This window comes from Aulonocara sp. 'chitande type north' Nkhata Bay, linkage group LG10 (assembly GCF_057382095.1).
Source record: "Aulonocara sp. 'chitande type north' Nkhata Bay isolate Kocher_YH1m ecotype deep benthic linkage group LG10, A_spYH_male_GT1.1, whole genome shotgun sequence".
NCBI classification, from domain to species: Eukaryota; Metazoa; Chordata; class Actinopteri; order Cichliformes; family Cichlidae; genus Aulonocara; species Aulonocara sp. 'chitande type north' Nkhata Bay.
In genome coordinates, this window is record NC_141353.1 from 17,353,363 (window position 1) to 17,375,117 (window position 21,755).

At 42.6% G+C, this 21,755-nt stretch overlaps 2 protein-coding genes across 4 annotated transcripts in view; one reads left to right on the plus strand and one right to left on the minus strand.

The window, feature by feature from the left end:
• Positions 1 to 20,051, minus strand: tmigd1 (transmembrane and immunoglobulin domain containing 1). Of its 2 annotated transcripts, XM_086308748.1 has the most exons (8): positions 19,996 to 20,051; positions 19,723 to 19,912; positions 18,720 to 18,854; positions 8,571 to 8,655; positions 8,163 to 8,441; positions 1,421 to 1,708; positions 1,185 to 1,288; positions 1 to 1,100 (listed from the first exon to the last, which is right to left on the minus strand). In XM_086308748.1, the coding sequence occupies exons 4-8, from the start codon at positions 8,632 to 8,634 to the stop codon at positions 1,089 to 1,091; spliced, it is 747 nt and encodes a 248-aa protein (XP_086164874.1). In that variant the 5' UTR covers positions 8,635 to 8,655; positions 18,720 to 18,854; positions 19,723 to 19,912; positions 19,996 to 20,051; the 3' UTR covers positions 1 to 1,088. The 2 variants fall into 2 exon arrangements, with proteins under 2 accessions (XP_086164874.1, XP_086164873.1); XM_086308747.1 differs by lacking the exons at positions 18,720 to 18,854; positions 19,723 to 19,912; positions 19,996 to 20,051 and adding an exon at positions 9,439 to 9,532.
• slc47a1 (solute carrier family 47 member 1) overlaps positions 8,602 to 21,755 on the plus strand; it is a 24,846-nt gene continuing 11,692 nt past the window's right edge. The window contains exons 1-3 of one of the 2 annotated variants that reach the window (XM_086308746.1): positions 8,602 to 8,691; positions 11,993 to 12,196; positions 12,552 to 12,653. In XM_086308746.1, coding sequence (XP_086164872.1) covers positions 8,602 to 8,691; positions 11,993 to 12,196; positions 12,552 to 12,653 — 396 coding nt within the window. Of the gene's footprint in view, positions 8,692 to 11,914; positions 12,197 to 12,551; positions 12,654 to 21,755 lie in introns of those variants that run through there. The other variant, XM_086308745.1, reaches the window with a different exon arrangement.

Here is a 21,755-nt window from a genome sequence, read left to right on the forward strand (position 1 = left end):
ACTTGCACAATCGGTGGCTGACTAAATACTTTTTTGCCCCACTGTATCTATATTTTATAATAACCAATAAAAATGATCTTACACACAAAGACAGTTTATATTGCATTGATTACATTGGAAAGATGAGCTTTACTAGCTGCATCATTATTGTTATTAATGTTTCTGAACATATGCAGCTACCATTACCAGACAGTTAGCACAGTGTAAGACAGGAAACATGGGAAACACACTAGTCTGGTTTTAACCAAAGGTAACAGGACATTTAACTGATAAGTTATACCCTGATTGTATAACACATAGAAAAACTAACATACTGTGAGTTTTATGAGTTGATTACAGTTAGACTAACACTACCTAAGTGTTTCACTGAAGTTTCACTCTAAGCTAAACTAGCTAGCTGTTTACATAACAGAAATACACTATATGGACAAAAGCTTTAGGCCACACCTATTAATCTTTAAATTCAGGTGTTTTCAGCCCTGCTGTCACAGGTGTATAACATCAAGCACCTAGCCATGCTGTCTCCCATTACAAATATTTGGGAATGAACATGTTGTGCTAAAGAGCTGAATGTGAGTTTGATCGGATATTTCTATTACAGGAAGTCACTTCCTGAAGTTGTTCTCCATCTAGATAGTACACAGTCAGCTGTAGTATTATTGTACAGTGGAAGTGTTCAGGAGCCACACAATGTAGCAGATCATATGAAGTTACAGTGTAGTGCATGAAAGTCGGCAGTGCTCTGCTCGCTCAGTAACTGCAGAGGTCCAAATGTCCTCTGGCATTAACATCAGCACAAGCTGGGAGCTACATAACGTGAGTTTCCATGGCTGTGCAGCTCCTGTAGGTGTAATGTATATGTAGCCCTGCACTTTTGTCCATATAGTATATATGTATATATATTCATTGTTTATACATTGGGAAGAAAACTTAAATGTAGAATAGATGTATCTCTCATCACATCACAAAATTAAATAGAAGGACACAATAATGGATAATCAGAGTCTTTTACACACAGAGTAGTGGCGTTATCTTCATGGCTTGTCTCGTTTGGTGATGTAGAGAAGACTGGTTATTTTGAGCACAACTTACTTGCAGCACTGTTAAAAGAGATTTAAAATATTAGAAGGTCTGGGTTGTAATCAGTCAGTCTCTGTACTCCACACGTGTATTCTGTGCGTTACCTTTACGATTTTCCTCCACCTTGAAACAACAGCAAGAAGAGCAGTGAGGCCCACAACCACCAGCCCAGCTATCATGGGCCCCAGTGGGAACTTCAGGGTTTTGTCTGTAAAAATGAAGATTAAAACATTAATAACCAAGCCATAATATCATGCACTGATTTTTATAATCCACTTAACAACTTAATGTGGAGATGTGGCTTGGGTAGCATTGCAGAGTGCTGATCTAGTGAGCTCACCTGTTATTGTGACTTGGAAATGCCTGCTGCTACTTCCATACATAGGAGAGTCCACTGTGCATGTGTACATGCCTCCATGCAAGGTTTTCTTCACTTTGCTGGATGTCAGCTGACTTGTTAAGCCATTATTGATCACAGAGAGGCCATCTGCTAGTAGATCCACCAGGCTTCCATTTAGTGACCATGTCACAGAGGAGACAAGTGGATTGGCCCTTGTGTCACACTCCAAGACAAGGTCATCCTCTTCTTCAACTGTAACTTCCACTGTTTCAGAGATATTTGGGGCGACTGAAAAATGATCAGTGCAAATATTAATGCTTGTGAGATTATTGAAGTAATTTTTTCCAGATAGATGCACATCAACGTAACCAACCTAGCAGCTACACTGATTCAAACCGGAATATTCCATGACCAGCCTGCCATTAAAATTTGCACAGGTATGTTGGGTGTGTTTGTATGATTCCATCCCTCCCTCCTCTTAAAATGGAAATTCCCTGTTAAAGTGCTGTTGTCATGCAGGAATGTGACCACAGAACAACTAGTTCAAATCTTTTCAAAAACCCAGATGTCAGTTTACTATAAAAACCCAAACGTTGTACTCATGATCACTGATAATCGTGGACAAATCAGGGCTAGAATAAAGATGGGATCGGGGTCAGTTCCTTCCAGTCACGCTTCCTGCAAGTCCACTTGAATGGTCCATGCGTAGTTTGGTGTTCTCCATGGTCGAGACTAGTCACTCCACTCCGAGTGGGCACGAGGACTACTAGTATAATATGTTAAAGATCTACATATTGTGGTGCTGTACTTTTTCCCTGAGATCAGTGAAAAATATATGAACTAACAGGTAACGAACCCTACTTTGGTTGGTCCTTTAGTTTAAAACCTGTTAAATGCTAATGACCCCAGTACTGGGGGCAAGATGGAAAACATCAGGTTTCACGAGATGTGCCGCCACATTTGTTTTTTAAAATATAAACATCTGTGGCATCCACAGAAAAATCAAAATGTTTTGTGAGCTCAAGGCTCAAAAACATTTTCTACGATCACCAAACACAGCTAAAACATATAATTAAAGAGCAAGTAGACATGTAGCAAAACTGCATGTTTCATCACGCTCCAACCAAAGTTCTCTGAACCAGCAGCAAAACAAGACCAAAATTATGCATCCCACTTGAAAAACATGATGAATTTTGTCCTACCTTTGCTTTCTTTCTTTCAAAACAAATCCACATAAAAATGCATTTCCTGAATACTTCCATCTTTCAATGTGCTTTGTGTTCTGTCTTATTTGCTTGTTTACACACAGATAAATTACAGCCTATGGCAGCATATTTTCTTCTATATTCTGTTTTATAGAATATAACCCCTCCGTGTCCAGGATGTGCACATCAGCATCACTGACAGGGTGGCTGCTGGCCTGTAGGTCTAAACAGACTGCAGAGTCCTGGCCTGATGAGGTAGCTTTTCTGTGTTGTGTCATCAGCTTAGAGGTTGTTTGATTTCACTGATGTATAATTTTACAAAAATGCTCCTTGTACTTAAACACATAGACTAGATCCTTGGGGTGGAGCAATTTTCTGACGTAGCATGTTTTTTGGTTTGAAAGCCACAGAGACGCATTGTTTAGAGAAAATGTGTCTCAGGATCACCAAAAGGTTTTCGTTTAGGCATGGGTTGTAATTCTCTCCTCAAGTATTCTTTAGGTGGCTTCCTGGCTGGTCAAATGTCCAACTGGGAATGTCACATCTACCCAGGGCCATTTTGATATGATGTTCTTCTGCTGCCCTACCCGGCATGTTTGCGAGGATGTCGTTCGCTCTGTGTTGTAGTGTCCTGATGACAACCTGTTTATGCTCCAGAGTATGATGACAATCCAACCTTGAATACTGATACATATTAAAGATAGTGGTGCAACGGATCCAAAATCTCACGGTTCGGATCGGATCACAGTTTTAAGTCATGGATCGGATAAATTTTCGGATCAGCAAAAAAAGACAAAAAGACAAAACTCGCCATTTACTTATTTAAGTATTTTTTGGCTATTAAAAAACATTCAACTCAAGACTCATTCCACGCAATTATATAAAAACAAATTAAGGTGCAATATAGGGCAGTACAGGGCTTTGTATTTACCACTCCACTGTGATATAATGAGCAGTCACGGTCACGAAGCTTTCCGTTGCCCTGGAGGTCCACCCATTTGTAGTTAGGGCAACAGAAGATGCCTGGAACAGTTCAGGCATAACTTTAGACTTTTCCTGCTCATACATGCTTGGAACGATCTTGTCACTGAAGTGGACGCGCAACGGGATATCATAGCGTGGCTCAAGCATGTTCATCATAGTTTAAACCCCCTTTTTTGCACAACGGAATACGGCCTTATAATAGTTTTAGCCCGGTCGGACTGGGCAGCAAAGGGCTGCTTAAATGCTGGAAACTCCTCTGCTCCTCCACTTGGACTGCTAGCGCTGGCCATAACTATGGCTTGACAGACTGACCACGCACACCATACACATACAGTGATCCGTTGCCCCACTATTTAAAGATCATAAAACTGAACTCAGTCAGTCAGTGTGATAGTTTTGGTCATTATGCAGTTATATTGTTTCTGATTCCTAACTTGGCTAAATAATTTCAAATTCATCTAAAAGTGATTCAGTATTGGCTGGGAGTATTAATATATAAATACAATAAACAGATCAGATCAGAATTCTTTTTTTTTTTTTTTTGTGTCCCGTTTGGATCTTTAGCCATCAGAATTGTTGTCTTAATGCCAAGAAAGATGCCAAGCGGATTTATTTTGCCAAGTGGATCATCATGACCTTGCCATATTGGTCCATTTGATTGACCTTTATTATAATTATGAATTTATTTTATTTTCGGATGCTACAAACAGGACAGACATGACTGGGGGATAGGACAGGGAGAAAGAATGAAAGAAAGAGAGGGAGAGAAACAAAAAAAGAGGGGAGAAGAGAGGGTGAGAAGGGGGGGAAGAAAGAAAGAAAAACAAACAAAACACCTGGATCACCTGTATGGAGAAAAAAAAACAGAAGAGAAAGCAAACAAAAAAAAGAGCAACATCACCATCACAATAAACTAGCTAGCAGTAGATAACAGTAGATACTGAATATTAAACGCTATTGTGCAGCACGCAAGAAAGGCAGCGCACAATGTGCTTTGAGGCAGCAGCCAAGAAGGGTGTAGTCCGCGTCTGTGAACACCCGTGTGTACACCTGTGTGCACACCTGTGTGGATCAGCATGCTTGTATTACAAAGGTTTCTCCATGTAACGATCTGCTAGGGAGTGTGGGGAGCCATAGCCCCGTCCCCCAGGGTATGAAGCAGGTATGGAGGAGATCCAGGCCCCAGATATCCAGAGGCCCCAGAGTACAAGGACCCGAGGAGGACCACCAAAAGGGGGGGAACCGTGCCACCGTCCTGGGAAGAGCTGAGTAGAGCCCCAAACGAGAGGTCACCCAGCAGCTACGGAGCAGAGGCCAGAGGGGGTTGCAGTGGCGTGCCCGCGGGCTCTGCCGGCAGCCAGCTGTGCCAAAGAGGACCGAGCTTCAGGCCCAGAGGCCAGAGGCCTGAGGGCACCCCACCCCCCGGAAGGGGCTCAGCCCAGCCCCAGTTGACAAGAACCACCAACACACCAACGTCTGAGGGCATCAGCCACCGGCAGGGAGTGTGGTGAGGGGAGATAGGCCTCCGTACTTAGGAGGGCCTGAGATGTACCCAGAGAGGTTGAGTCTAAGACCCAACCTGACATATAGACACAGACGAACAGGCGCACGCGGACACAAACGTGCATTCCCAGCCCCATATACACAACCAAATACTCGGCACTCACCCACGTGTAGACAGACACAAATAGACACTGCACAGATAGTCACACTCCCCAAACATACTCTATATCCCAGGTCCAGGTACCCCCGCCCCCAGAGGGGCAAGCCGCACCTAGACCCAGGAGATGTTACCCTTCTCTCTGGGGTGGAGGCAAGTGGACCACCTCCTTATCTGCAGTAGCCGGGAGGCCCCGCATCCCGGACCCCAATCTGATGGCCAGCACCTCCTCCCAGCCCCCCAGCCCTGACGGCTAACAGAACCGGGCTGAGTGAAGACCCCAAACCTCCCTACGCCCGCTCATATGTAGTGTTGCTGTGTGCTGTTCTAAAGTGCATTTAAAACATCAGAGAGCAGCACGGCTCCTCCCGAAAACCTTTAGTGTCTATATGCATTTAAAATTGAGGGTAGGGCACCAGCGCCAGAGGTGGGTTGGAGTACACCGACCATCCTCTGGATGCAGTAAAACGTGCCCACCCCCAAGGCCCTATATGTATGTGTTATGTGAGAGTGTGAGTAATGTGGATGTCTAGGTTGCAGAATAAAATTGAGGCACAGGCGGCCAGAAGGGGACAGAGGGGGAATGCCTCCCCTGCACCCTGGTGACATACCTGCACCCCAAGCCCTACGTGTGTGGGTGGGTGTGGTAGAGCGGGAATAGGGAGGCAGCTGAGGATGGGGAGGGAAGAAAGGGAGGGGCAAGCGGCCCCTCCCTGGGGCCAGCTCCCCTGCTGACCCCAGTAGGCACCCCCACACTCTGGAACCCACCAGGGCAAGGGGGCCCAGGCCCATCCGGACTGGGGCCCGCAGCAGCAGCACCGCCCAGCCCCAAGACAATAGACACCCAGGCTGAGTTCATTCTCTACCTCTCCTATATCTCTCCCCCACCTGCAGTGAGGTGGGGTGCAGTGAGCTCCTGTAGAGAGGAGACCACCTGCAAAGATATAACAACCTCCCCACCAGTTAGAGAGCCCCCTAGTTGGGCCGATGCACCAGAGGTCCCCTGCACTGGGGCTGAGCCCCCCTGCACCCACCCGCCCACAGCTCCGGCAACACAACAGCCAGGACTCAAGCCCCCAAGGCCCAGCCAGCACCCCAGACCGGGGGCGGAGCACCCCCAGACCCCCAAGCCTCCGCGCGCGTCCCGGACCTACCCAGGGGCAGCCAGGCTACCAGGCCAGTAACCAACGTCCGCCAGCACAGACCCTCCCCCATCTCCGCTGTACGCAGCCACAAGGAAAACACCATCTAAGAGCCATCAGGGCCCCTACCCAGGTCATGGCCACATCGCCCGGGTTAGGCCCTCCAGGGAAAACGTCCCTAGGGACTCCCCAGACGCCGTAAGGCCGTCCCTACCCCCATATCAACCACAATAGTGAAGGCAGGACCAAACCATGACCCCCCACCCCAACTAGGTGATTAAGTCGATCAAATGAGCCCAAAGGGATTGATCAAATGTGATGGCAGAGGCTGTATCAAGATTAATGTGATCTATTAGATGGTTTTTATATTGGTTAGAATTAAGATTATTTTTATTTTTCCAGTTAATGAGGACCATTTTCTTGGTAATGCATAGGGCCGTAAAAACAACGTGGGCTGTGTTTATTTCTGCAGTGACCTCATCCAAGTTGCCCAGCAAGCATACTAAAGGGGAGGCTGGAATGTTACATTTCAGACACTTTGATAAGTCTTCACATATCTCACGCCAAAACTTCTGAACTGGTGGACAGAACCAAAGAGCGTGGATGTAATTGTCCGGTGTGTTTGCTGTGCAGTGTGAGCAGTTGTTGGAAGGCGTATTCATAATTTACCGTGTTCATAATTTTGCAGGCGAAGTCTTTGTACTGAGAATGTATTCTTTTTATTAATAATTTCATTTAATTCTAGTTTTGTCTTGCATATTTTGTTTAATATTTCTTGATCTTGTTGTGACACATAGGCTTTTTCTAAGAATTTGATGTTTTTTTCTAGTTCCTGAATATTTTTGTTTTCTTCTTTCTTCTTATGTGATGAGAAAGAGATTATTTTACTTCTCATCACGGCTTTCCCTGCTTCCCAGAGGACAGATGCTGATGTTCCTGGAATGTCATTAAAGCCTAAGTATAGAGTCCATTCTTTTTTAAAGTATTTGATAAACTCTTCGTCTTTGGGCAGTGATGTATTAAATCTCCAGTTTTTACTTGGTGTAGTATTATTCTTCTGTATTAGTGTTAAAGATACAGGAGCATGATCACTGACAGCTATAGGATGAATCTCATTGTCTGAAATGTTACTTAGCAGTGAGCTGCTGACCAGAAAACAATCCAGACGAGAGTAGGAGTGATGGACATGTGAGAAGAAAGAATATTCCTTACTGTTGGGGTGAAGGGAGCGCCATGCATCGCAAAGACCAAAGTCGCTCATATACTGTTTGATTATATTTGTGGACTGCCAATTACGCTGAGTTCCTGCTGTATTGAGCCTATACATTTCTTCATTTAGTCCCAGGTTGAGGTCTCCCCCAAGAACAATTGTGCAGTCTAGGTGTTCGGAGAGTGTACTAAAAAAACCATGGAAGAATGAGGGGTCATCAACATTTGGACCATATATACTTACAATACATAGCTTTTGGTTAAGTATAGATAGTTTGACGATTAGGAATCTGCCCTCTGGATCTATAACTGTATCGAGTACTGTGAAATTAATATTTTTATGTATTAGAATTGCTACTCCTCTTTGTCTAGAATTATAACAGGCTGAGAACACATTAGGAAACTCAGGTGTTTTAAGTTTATTCAAACCTGTGACAGGCATGTGGCTCTCTTGTAATAAAACAACGTCTGCCTGTAATTTTTTAAGAATTCTGATCTGTATAAAAAAAAATTACAGATTAGAATTCTTTAAGGGGACTTACATGTGACATTCAGGGTGACAGAGACTTGATCTGTGGAATTGCCTTTTTGGTGGCAAGTGAACTTGGCACCATTATCTTCATAGGTTGGTGTGACACACAGACTGCTGCGATTCTTGTTGTTCCCTTCCTTCAGAAGAACTGCTGCATCATTCCTCAGCCAGACCAGCTCTTCTTCAGCTTTAGTAACACCAAGCGTACAAACCAGCGATACAGGGTCATTGAGCTTTACCTGTATAACACCCTCATCGTTGAATGCAGGTTTAGACTGGATATTAATGCCTTTAGGATGGGGAAGAAAAGGAAGTTGAGTAAGATCGGGGGAGTAAATCTTGACAATATAAATAGTGACAAGAAAACTGATTGAGATACATTCCCTGTGACCAGGTCTTTCTAAAACAACAAACTTACCTAAAACGTGCACTGCATAGAGGACGAGGAAATGGAAAACTGCGGCTCTGAGGATAAACTTCATTTTGCTTTGCCTTCAATGAACCTGGAGGAAAGGAAGAGATCATTAGAAAAAGCACTGGTATGCAATTCATTTACAATTTTAAGCTAAAGCATTACAAGTTTTTTCAGATGTGGCATACCACCAGACACCGCATTCTGTTGTGTTCTTCATCGAGAGCTAGTAAGACCTCTAACCATTTACTTAACAGGACAAACAACAAACCAAAAATACGTTAAACATTAGTCTCTCGGAATTTTAGCCTCAGATTAAATTTACATTCCAGACAAAAGTGCAAACATTTTCTCCTCTGCACTTCTAAAAAAAGAGAAAGCCATCAAAAAACATTCAACTTATTTATCCTTCTGTAACCTTAAAAAAAAAATAACTACCTGATCTGAATGACCTGAAAATGTCTGTGTTACACAGGTTTTAAGCAGATGAGCTGCTGTGTTAAACTGTTGACTGGCTGTACATTTACAAACCTGGTTTAAAAATCAGCTAGCATCAAAATATCTCAAAATCCGTCTACAGAAAAAAAAAGGGATTTTTCTGATTTAAGTTTAAATCAGACTATTTCCAACTCTGGCAACCAGAACTTTATGACTCAGAAAGGAAACACATTTGTTTAAAAATACTTTTTTTTCAGCATTTGTTAGATATTAAGGACAGCATTAAAAATCCTAAAAAAACCTCTCCAGATTTAAAACTATAAGAAAGATTTTAGGAATTATACTATATATATATATATATATATATATATATATATATATATATATATATATATATATAATGTTTCGCATTCTGAGATGAGTTAGACGAATTTACCTGATGAAGCTCGTATCTTGTCTGTGTTACATGAGGGTATGAATGACTGTTTTAACCTGGATCAGCTCCTAGTCCGTACTTCGCAGGTCCCTTTTTATAACTACCGTCTCGTTCAAAATGCCTTTCTTATAATAGTATTTGCCTTCATGTCAACACCCTTTAAATCCTCCCACCCATGACTTTTTTCCATCTTTTATTGTGGACACTTTTAACACAAGGAAAACCTTTATTGGCTGTAGCCATTACAATGGCACTAAAAGTAAACTGGGTGTGTGTGCCAAGTTAAAAAACACCCTTTTTAATAGTTAAATTTTTATTTTATCACAAACCCTTAAAATCAATGGTTGGAGGGATTCAAAATTAAATTAAAATTCTTTAAAATCAGTGTACTTCTACACATTTATTTATGAAGCAAGTTACAATGGAAGCCCATTAATTATTTCTAATACTATAAAATAATACAAAATATATAAATTACTTATACATTAAATTTGTGTGTGTCCTTGAAAAGGAGCGGAAGGCATTGTTATTTTGCTGTGGGAAAAGGGATAAATGTAACTATAGTGTTTGTGGATTTACTTCCTTGTCAATTTTCCTGCCTTTCCCGTTAATGTCAGATGAGTGACGGTAAACGCAGATCAGTGCAATGGAAGTTTGTGAGTATATAAAAACATGTAAGAATTTTTTTTTTTCTAAAAACCTAACAAATGTTAATGAGACGTGACGTGAAATTTGAACTGTAACAGAAATTTCAAAGACATGGGTTTACTGCTCTGTAACATGCTAATAATTCAGGGTTGCCCTAAGTTTTTTTTTTAAAATCAGCATTTCTGAACCAACTGCTGGACCGACAACAACAAAAATGTGCTAATTTAATGAGCATTTGTGAGGAATGCAAATAATGTTACTACCCTTACTGATAGCTTGTGAAATATGCTTGGCTAAACTTTGCTTCAAAATTTTCCACTGTTTGCTGAGGCATAGATTCTGATGCTTCAGCAATTAAATTTGTTAAGTCACAGTGCTGTGCATGCAATGTTTGACTCCAGGTGGAGTAGACGTCTAAAAGTAGCTTTAAAGCAAGACCTGCAGCGGACACACTACGCCTAGTTATTACTTTACATCAGAAATAAATCAGAAATCAAATTTGAAGCAGGAAAAAGGCCAGCTTCCTCTCCCTTTTATTCTTGCGACTTAGCACATATGCTAAAGTGCAAGTTGTAATAATAACCATCGCCTTCACGGTTGGACCGTCTTCATTCATCTATTTCACCACTGCCAGTGCTGTACTTTTTAATCTATGACAGATTTCTGCGCTCGCTCTTTAAGAAAGCCTTATGTGATCACACAAAGATCAAAGGTTAGCTGCAATTGCAACACAAACAGAGGTGTAAAAAGACACTCTTTATGATGCTGTTGCACAATTGACTGGATCGCACACTATGGACAGGAAACTCTTTCTATCCATGTGCAGGCACACACACACACACACACACACACACACACACACACACACACACACACACACACACACACACACACACACACACACACACACACACACACACTTTTCAGCTCTACTGTGTAAACTAATTCTTTAACTTCTGACTGAGCCCATGGCCAGGTTAAAATCAGTTTGATCAAGTGGACATGATATGTATTAGGTGTTCACACTGTGCCTTTTTGGAGTTTCAGTGATTAAATCACCATCAGTCGTCAGGCAATTCATTAACATATAAATGTAAGTTTATAGGATTTACAGGTCCCCATGTGTTGTGAGAGGTGGTCTATTCTTTATAAAGACTATAAAGTCAAGTTATCTGTAAATGCTTGTGAGTAAATGTTTGAGTTGTAGAGCGGTCGGGTTTTTGTGCTCATGTGACTTTGTTGATTTATGTGACACGAGGAAGGACAACTCCAAAAATCATTAGTCAAAGTCCATTCAGAGGGAGCTACAATCAATGGCTAATACCAGCACACACAAACACAAACAGCATGACTGCCCTGCACCAATTACTCAAAGCCTGCAGATCAGATGCCATCAAAATTCCTTGTATACACTGAAAAACAAGGCATTCCTCATCAGATTACCACTGAGCCCTGCAAGACCACTCAAACGCGCAAGTAAACCCACACGACAAAATATGCCATGTAACATATTCACAAAGCACGCAGTCGTACACTGCACACAGAGCAAATACTCAAACACGTTGCATTCCCTCCCCCAACTTCAAGACACGTTTGTCAGCCCTGTTTTGATCCTTGTATCAGAAAGGTCTTCTGTTCTTTTCCAAAACCTCTCCAGCCGTCACCTCCCATGTTTATTTTCTCTATTTTGTTTAATCTGTTGTTTCCACCACCACATCCCAAAACCACATAATTTAATCAATAACTTCTAAGAAGTGCATGTGTCGCACTTCTAAACCCAGATAGGCCAATTGCCTCTCTTACCCCACTCCCTCCCTGCCACTCTCGCTCCCTCCCACCAGTGCTTTCTAACTTTTCTCTCTCCTCTCTCCCGTCTGTATTCTCTTTCTGGGTTTGAATGGAGAAGCTGGATTCACCGGAACCAGCACACCCCTTGCCCGGTGCAGGGCCCGTTGCTGAGGTTTCTGTTGCTAAGACGGCAGGGGCTGTGGAAGACGAGGGTGCATCATGGGTGAGATCCAAACTCTTTGAGTGTAGTTGCATGAAACGCTTGTTGCCGCAGGCTTACAGAGAAGAACTCTACCAAGTGTTACAACTCACAGGCCCACTGGTAAGTAGCAGAAAGTGGTCTTCTTTTTCTTCTTTTCCTTTTTAGTTGGGGGATCCCATGATTATAATACGCACAGTCAGCACACTCCTGCAGTGCAGAATTACTGTTTTTAGTGCAGGTTTACATAATGTAGTGAAACTAGTCACTATTTCTCAAATAAAACTGAATATACTGCATGCCTAAGAAAAAATGTTGTCTATACTGACTGAATATTAATGCAGACAAGTCTGTGCCTTGTGATTTCACAACACTGCTTTGCCAAGTACTGACAAGTCCCCTGGACACAGTTAATGGCAATAAATCACTGTGCTTTCACCGTACCAGCAAATTATTAAAGTCCTGCTTGTTTCTACAGCTGCTGTCGCGGATTCTGAACTTCCTCCTGTCATTTGTTATCACCATATTCTGTGGTCACATTAGCAATGCAGCACTGGCTGGATATGCACTGGCCTCAGCGGTACGTACTGTACTCCTTTTCAGAACAGTTTATTTTAGCACCACTGCTTTGTCTGCTTCTTGTGGGTTGTTATGGTAGCGCAATAAGACCACTTTCTCTCTAAATTGTTTGTCTTTTTGCATACTGGAGGTGATGCAGGTTTGCCTGAATGTACTGGTATGTGTAAAATACAGTGCAGGTCTACATCTCAGCTGAGTGACATAGCCAAGCAGCAACCTCTGTGGATGAGTAGCCACTATGGATGGCTCCATAAGCAATTCAATTCACCAAAATTAACCAAATTTAAAAACAATATGGTAAAAAAAAACAAAAACAAAACTTTGTAGCTTATGCATCTTTTCAGAACAACTATACAGGAACTTTATTATAACTTATTTGCAAAGCAGAAATTCAACTACTATTTTGTTCATTGAGTGCAACAGAAGAGACAAATCCACGTGGTGAAACAAAGAGCAGCAACATAGCTAATAACTCTTATTACTATAGTGGTTTCTATAGTTAGTTATATGAGAAGTGAGAAAAGAAAAGGAAAATCAGAACCACTGATGCATGCAGTGAAGGGATCCAGTGGCTCTGTTACGCTGTGAGGTCCTGTTACAGGTATGAGTTGGGTCCAGTTGTCACCTCAGAGGGAAGGGACACTGCAAATTAATTTAAAAACAAACAACAAAAAACAAACAAACTGGCAGTTGCCAAGGCTACCCCTCAGCCTCCTAGTAGATGTGACAAGTGGTCTAAATGGTATAAATCTGAAAATCCTAGGAAAGGACCTATAACCTTGAGGTCGAGGTCACCAGGATTCAAAATCATCCAAGATTTTTCGTAGATACGTCTAAGATATGAATTTGAAACTCCTGGTCACCTCATTCTCGAGTTATTGTATTTACAAACTTGGGTGTTGACGCTGCCTTCCCACCTGCCCAGCGAGTGGATAAAAATATCTCATCAGCCTTTTACAGCTGAGGGGTAAAAAATACTGAGTTACTGGGTTTAGCCTGTTAAGCAACATTTCTAGCCTGTTCCTACGTACACAAGGCATGAAGGGTTGATGAATGGTTCCTTAAGGCAAAACTTTAATTTGTGATAGGCTTTAATTGTACTTATTCATAATGTTAATGAACAGCCTACTTACAGTTCTGACTGCACTTAGAGGGCAAACACTTCACTTTAAGCTTTTTGGGGTTCACTTTTTTTTTTTTTTTTTGCCTGTCCTGTTTGGCTCTTTTGCCATCAGAATTATTGTCTAAAGGTGAAGAAAGATGCCCAATGGATTTACTTTACCAAATAGACCATCCCAGCCTTGCCGTAATGGTCTATTTGATTCACCTTTTATTATTTATTTTATTTTATTTTCACTTGCTAAATACAGGACAGACTTGACTGGGGAAAAGAAAGGGGAGAAAGAAAGAGGGAAAGAAAAACAGTGGAGAAGAGGGACGGGGATAAAGTGCAAAAAACAAAAACCAACAAAATAAGCAGACAAAAAATACATATATCAATCACCTGGATCACCTGTTGAGAAAGAAAAAAGAGAAAACAAGCAGAAGAAAAAAAGAAGAGCAACACAATAAACAACATCACGATGATCTATGGGAATATAACAGTAAATACTAAATATTAAACACTACTGTGTAGCACGTAAGATCGACAGCGCACAGTGTGCTTAGAGGTAGGAGCCAAAAAGGGTGTAGTTTGTGTGGGTGAGCACCTGTGTGTACACCTGTGAGCATGAGCGCGCTTGTATTTAAAAGGTTCCTACATGTAATGATCTGTTAGAGCAGCGGTCCCCAACCCCCGGGCCTCGGGCCGCGAGAGTTGAGGCTCAGGTGTGAAATGTATGGTTTTCAGGGTTTTTATCGGTTTTCAGCGTTATTTTGTTATCGTTTTTATCGTTTACTCGGTTTTCCTGGGTCTTTTCACGTGTGTTATGAATAAATCTTCTTTTTTTCAGTACCGGTACTAGTTTTGTTTTGTTGTATTTATCTGCGACACCTGAAAATATTGTTGGTCATAAACCGGTCCGTGGCGCAAAAAAGGTTGGGGACCGCTGTGTTAGAGGGTGTGGGGAGCCACAGCCCCGTCCTCCAGGGCATGAAGCAGGTATGGAGGAGATCAAAACTCCAGACATCCAGAGGCCCTCAGAACACAAGAGACCAAGGAAGACCAACAGAGGGGCAGCCGCGCCACTGTCCCAGAAAGAGCTGAGGAGAGCCCCAGATGAGGGCTCACTCAGCAGCCGCGGAGCAGAAGCCAGGGGGGGGGGGGGTTGCAGTGACATGCCCGTGAGCTCTGTCGGCAGCCAGCTGTGCCAGAGTGACCGGGCCCCAGGCTGAGAGGCTGAGGGCACCCCACCCCGGAAGTGGCCGAGCGAGCCCCAGGCTCCAGGCCCCGACAAGCAGCCACCCGGAGTGAGCCAGTGTGTACCTGGACGCCCATCCTTGGACACAAACAACCACCAATGCACCGATGTCTGAGGGAGTCCGCCACTGGCAGGGGAAGTGGTGGGGGGAGATAGGCCTCCATACCTTGGAGGTCCTGAGATGTCCCCAGAGAGGTTTCATCTGATACCCAACCTGACATATAGACACAGACATACAGGCACACACAGATACAAACATCCATTCCCACCCTCATGCTCTCATATGCAATTACTCAACACTCACCCAACGTGGAGACAGACATAAAGAGACGCTGTACACACGATCACACTCCCCAAGCGTACTCTATACCCCAGGTCTAGGTACCCTTGCCCCTGGAGGGGGAAACTGCACCCAGACCCAGGTAGTGTTACCCTTTTCCCTGGGGTGGAGAGAAGCAGACTGCCCCGACTCGGCAGCAGCAGGGAGGCCCCACATTCCAGACCCCAATTGGATGACCAGCTCCTCCTCCTAGCCCCCCCGCTCCAGCAGGCTGCAGAGAACGGGGGTGTGTGAAGACTCCAAACCTCCCTCCACCCGCTCATATGTAGTGTTGATGCATGTGTGTTCTAAGGTGCATTTAAAACGCAGGAGGACATGGAGCTACCTGCTAGAGAGCAGCAGGTAAGCGCATAGCCCCTCCTGATAGCCCTCAATGTCTACATGTATTTAAAATTGAGAGGTGTGCAACGACGCCAGGGGTGGGGTGTACACCCTGATGGTAATTTGGAGTCCGTGTAGCGTGCCCACCTCTAAGATCCTATATGTATGTGTAATGAGAGTGTGAGTAATGTGAATGTCTAAGTTGTTGGATAAAACTGAGGCACAGGCAGCCAGAAGGGGACAGATGGGGGGGGGGTGCCTCCCCTGCACCCTGGTGACACACCTTTACCCCAAGGCCCTGCATGTGTGGGTGATTGTGGTGGAGCGGGAAGAGGGAGGCAGCTGGAGATGGGGAGGGAAGGAAGGGAGGGGTAAGTGACCCCTCCCTGGGGCCAGCTCCCCCGCTGACCCCAGTAGGCACCCCCATTGTCTGCAACCTGCCAGGGAAAGGGGGCCCAGGCCCATCCGGACCGGGGCCCAGTTCAGCAGCACCGCCTGGCCCCACAGAGCCCGGGACAGCCCACCCGACCCCACCACAGAGAAAACTGCACCCACCCCGTCATCCACTCATCTTCCAGACTACACAAGACAATAGACGCCCAGGCTGAGAGCTTCCTCACCTCTCCTATATCTCCCCCTCCTGCAGAGTGAGTTCCTGAAGAGAGGAGACCTCCTGCAAGATGTAACAGCCTCCCCCACCAGTTGAAGAGCCCCCCAGATGGCTTGATGCACTGGCGGCACCCTGCGCCAGGGCTGGGCCCCCATACACCCACCCGCCCACAACCCCGGCAACACACCAACCAGGACCCAAGCCCCCAAGGCCCAGCCAGGGCCCCAGCCCAGAGACGGGGTTCACTTTAACATGTTAACCATTTTGTAATTTAGAGCACTACCCTGGGCTAAAAGTTGATGTTGGGTTGTTTTGGCTGTCGTGTGCACAACCTTTCTGACTGTAATTGAAACCTTTTCAGTTTGAGATGGCGAGGCACTAGTTGGATATTGAGTTTCTGAATGTGGCTTGTTGCACATTTAACCCTTGTGTGGTGTTCATATTTTTGTTACTCAGCCAGTGTTCATGGGTCTGGTGGACCCGCTAGAGTTTTGGCTTTCCAAATTAACACTATCAAACAATTTTATGTTAAATTACTGAACAGATGTTTACTTCATCCCAATTACAAGACATGTGAACAGCAAACATGGTTAATTTTTTCCCTTTACCTTTGTTAGATCACATTTATGAATTAATGTGCTCCTCGTTTTTTTTTAGTTTTTTTTTTTATAAAATGTTATAAAAAAAATAAATCAGTTATAATCAAGTGGAGTGAGTGGAAAGACAACACATTTACACGTGAAGCAATATGTTCCACAACTAAATGGGATCAGCTGCTCATCAATGGTGACATTAGGCCCAGGGTTGTAAAACAGGGGAGGTGGTGCACACACTTATCCCACACTGTCCTGATGGCAGCTAGCTTGTCTCTTTGCCGTCGAGCTGGTCTGTCATCTCGGTTATCAAAACGGATAATCCTGGAGATTTTGTGGAAGTTTTCCAGAGTCATTGATGCACGGAAAGGTTCTTGCTGGTTTCTGCATCCCACAGGGATTCTGTCGATTCCCCTTTGGACCTGAAAACTCCTGCAAGGATAAGAACCCCAAAGTAGGCCTTTGGGGTTCTTAGATGAATTTGGTCCATCTCCTTCGACCTCTCTCCAAAAAAACACCTTCCTTCTAGATTACTGCAATCCAGAATAATTTTCTGGATGGAATCTGGGATGAAAAGCTCAAATGAAGACTTGATGTCCTGCACATGAGTAACTGTCAGCCGTGTTGGCCCTGGCTTATCCCAGTAACAGCTCTGCAGGGTGGCTCATTTCTTGGGCAAGAAGACCATTCAATTTCACCAGTTATTGACATCCATGTTTCTTCACTTGCTGTCTGGTGGGCTTGTTCTGGTCCTGGAGCTGGCTGCAGATGGGGTACTCGTCTTCGTTTTGTTACTAAATGGTGCTCAACCTCATCCTCTTCTTCAAAGTCACTGTCAGACTCTGAATTTTCAGAAATGTGAAATATTCTGAAACCTCTTTGTCAACATCATCATCCGAAGCCCCTCTCTCTTCCAAAATCAATTGGATGGCCCTCGCAGCAGATAATCTTTTGCCATCTTGATCAGTTGGGATAAGGAACCACACTGGCAAAGTCTTATTTATAGTATTATGCCCCTAATTTGCAGGTGGGACAGGGTATGAGAAAATAAAATTTGGATCCCTCAAGAAAGAGGGTAAAATGTGCGGGAATGTCAGAGCAGACGGTGTTGATAGTTGAATTTTCAACAATGTTGCAACTTTGTGCGGGAGCAGGAGGGGAAGAAAACACTATCAGCAGCACCAGAAAGGAGGAAGACAGAGTGTGGGAACACAGGACCTACACTTTCAACACTTTTATTAGACCTGGGTCCAGTGGACCCAAACACCTTGTATGTAATGTAAATGCGTGGGGGGAGGTACAGTATGAGGTCATTGAAAATTAGTTTGGATTTGTGTTCTTCACAGAAAATAAGCCAAAGCCAATGAATTTCAGGTTGAAAAAATAATTAATTGTTTAATTTTTCTTTTGAAAAAAACTGAAAATGGGTCTCACAGACCAGAACACCATACAAGGGTTAAAACACAACTGAATGAAATATTTAGAAAATTCAAACTTCTACTAAGCACTGGTTAATATCAACTAATGAATCATGTACATTCTCTTAGGAGGGGCTGTCGCCTGTACTCTAACTGAAAAACAACGTTGTTAAGGAAACAAGCACAATAGCATACCAAATCTAGTTATTATCAAAAACAAAATCTCATGCGTTTATGAATTTTAAGAATGCACATAAAAGTGATACTGTAAAATATTAGATTGATCTTATTAAAAAAGTGTTTTAAAGTCGACTAACTGCGCTACAAAAACAAAACCCCAGTAGGTCATGTCACTGTCCGAGGTGCTGAAGCGGCAAGGAGATGGGCAAAGAGTAACCAGCCAAGAAAAATATCTACTTACTCACCTGTCCTTGCAGAAGAAGGACTTTGCCTTATCCTTCATTGTAGCTCCAGCTCTCGTGTAACAGAGGATGCCTTTATCAAGTGGACAGGAGACAGGTGTTTCCTTTCTAGCTTTTCGTGCAGGAACAAGTTGTTATCTGGTCCAAAGCAGAAGCAAAACTCAATCATCCACCTCAGTGATAGTGCTGTCCTTTCAGCTCAAATGCTAAAGCTTGTTGAACTTGCTTCGATGAATTAATGAATACTTCCTTGTATTCTCAGGGATGTCAAACTCATTTTACATCATAGGCCAAATACACCACACTTTGATTTTAAGTAGGTCAAACCAGTGACGCTGCACTTTCTTTCAGTGTAAAGACATTTAACTATACATTTAATCCCTGAGATATCCTAATGTAAGAAAAAGAAGTGCAATTTCAACAGTATGTGTCAGTTTTCCTACATAACAGAGAAATGCTGGTGTAGTAAATGAAAGCACAAATTTTTGGATTGAAATTGAAAAAAACAAATGTGTAAAGTTACAGAGAAAGTTCAGGCAGCTTATTGCCCAGGCTGTCCTATAATTATAAAACAGAAATTTCATAGAAAATATTTAAATGTAGAACCACTGTAAAAACTACAGTATACTCTTAAAAAACAGAATCTTTTCTGTCATTTATTTGCTTATCTTCTACTGAATTACTTTGGTGTAGCATGAATGGCAGTAGAGGAGGTCTTTCTCAGTAAGAAATTTTTAAATATTATGTAAAGATAGTTAAAAGTACAAAATCTATAACCTCTAGCTGTCCAGTGGGCCGGATTGGAGCCTGTAATTATGTTTGAGACTTGTGGTTTAGTGTTTAAAAGTGAATGAACTGTAGTTGCTCCATCATATCTTTGATATGGTGTTAGCCACTTTAACAGCTCTGAAATGACCCTACACATTTCTCAATATGCCAGGAATGTAGTCGTTAATGCTAAGTGTTCTGTTAGCATTATTTTTAACTTGGTAAAAGTTTACACTACCTGCATAGTAGTCCACCTCCTGCACGGCATGCCTGCTTCTGGCCTGCTATCCCTCTCCTTCACTCGATTATACTGTACCTTGCTGATTGCAACTTGATCCATCCTTGATCCTGCAACATTTCAGTCGGAGCTCCTGTTTATAAATGACTTCCAGACTCCAGACTGGGTGTGCAAGCATCCAGGTAGCTGCCTGACCGGTACAACAAGAGGCAAGTCCGGTTTAGCTTAGTGCTTGAAAGTTTCCATCTAAAAATGACAGAGCTTCTCCTTTACCTTTGCCTGTGAGTGCGGTCCAGTCTCAGGATTTGGTTTTGGTTGAGTTTCAGTTCTTCAGTTGGTTATAAAGCAGTTTAATCTTTTCTTTTCTTTTCTTTTTTGTTCGTTAACATTAAGCCTAAAAAGTAAACAAGCAAACAAAAACAACAACAACAAAAAAAAACTGGTTGAATGATCTATTGCTGCTTGCTTACTAGGTTGTAAGCCTTAGAGCTGTTAAGAAACACCCAAAAGGATCATTTCACTGACTATCAGACAGATCAGAGGAGATCAGCTAAGCACTAGTACAGTGCACTGTGTGAATTGTTTTTTGTCCCTTGCCGCCAGCAAAATCAACTCAAAATGTCAAAGGAACAATTAGCAAGGGGACTGCAAAACTCAGTAAGAATTAATATATTGTGTTTTCTGTTAATGGGAGATTAGGTTTCCTTTCCTTTCCAGTAAGAAAAAATCAAACTATATTTTATTGTTTAAAAAAAAAATCAAGATTATTATTATTATTATTATTATTATTATTATTATTATTGTTTAACTGAAATGCAACCAGAGGCTGTAGTTACTAGGATCTGCTCCTTTTAGGGGTTGTCTGAGCATATCATCTGCCACTATATTACCTGGTCACTAGCATCCTCTTCTGCACACCAACCCTCTGCATGGCCTCCTTCATTGCATCCATGAATCCTATTTGTGATATTTCTCTTTTCCTCATGCTTTGTCCAGTAGAGTCAATTTTCAATTTTTTAACTATGTCTCTAAACTACTCAGTCTCAGCTCTCCCTCTGATAGATTAATTTCTAATCTTGTCCTGGCCACTCCCTGTGAAAATCGTAGCATCTTCTTTGTCTTTTCTTTTCTGTTGGTATCCCTTTCATTTTTGATAACTAAGTACTGACTTCCTGTTAAATTTAGAGTCGATTTTAAGATCCTGGTCTTGACCTACAGAGCTGTGCACGGACTGGCTCCTGCCTACATCTTTGATCTGTTACAGCCCTATGTCCCTAGCAGGTCTTTGAGGTCATCTGATCAGGGCTTACTTGCTATAAAAAATACTAAGAGGAGGACTAAGGGTGACAGAGCTTTTGCCACTGTGGCCCCTAGACTGTGGAACTCTCTCCCCCAAGCATTAAGAACTGTGGACTCAGTAGCTGTTTTTAAAAAACAACTCAAAACTTACCTTTTTAAAACTGCTTTTGGTTAATTTTTTGCCTGTTTTATTTTCTCTTTTTAAATCTTTTATGACTTGTAATCTTATGTGCAGCACTTTGTGATTCTGTCTTGAAAGGTGATATATAAATAAAAATGTATTTATTTATTATTTATTTATTTATTTATTACTCTGCATGATCTTTTATGTTTGGATTGCTGAACAAATTCAAAGAAATTTCATTCTCCAGGGACAATTTTTTTTTAGCACGATTTTAGTACACCTCGTCTGATTCATTTAAAACAATTTGGAAGTAAACAGAACTTTATCTATCAACGCTTTAACGACCTTTGTTTTCATCTGAAAATCACTCCACTGACACGAGGTTGCTCACTGTTGTTTCTGGCCTGTAACTTGAAATTAGGATCATTGAAGTGCAATGTATCAGAGATGAAAACAGCTCTTATTTTCTCTATGTATGGCAGAAAATCTACAAACATTTTTGCTTTTTCATTTGATCAGTAAGAAAGTTTTTAAGCTCTGAGCATATACTCCGAAAACGGTCCAGTGCTCTGTGTTTGCTGAATCACCCTACATCTTTGTGAGGAGCAAA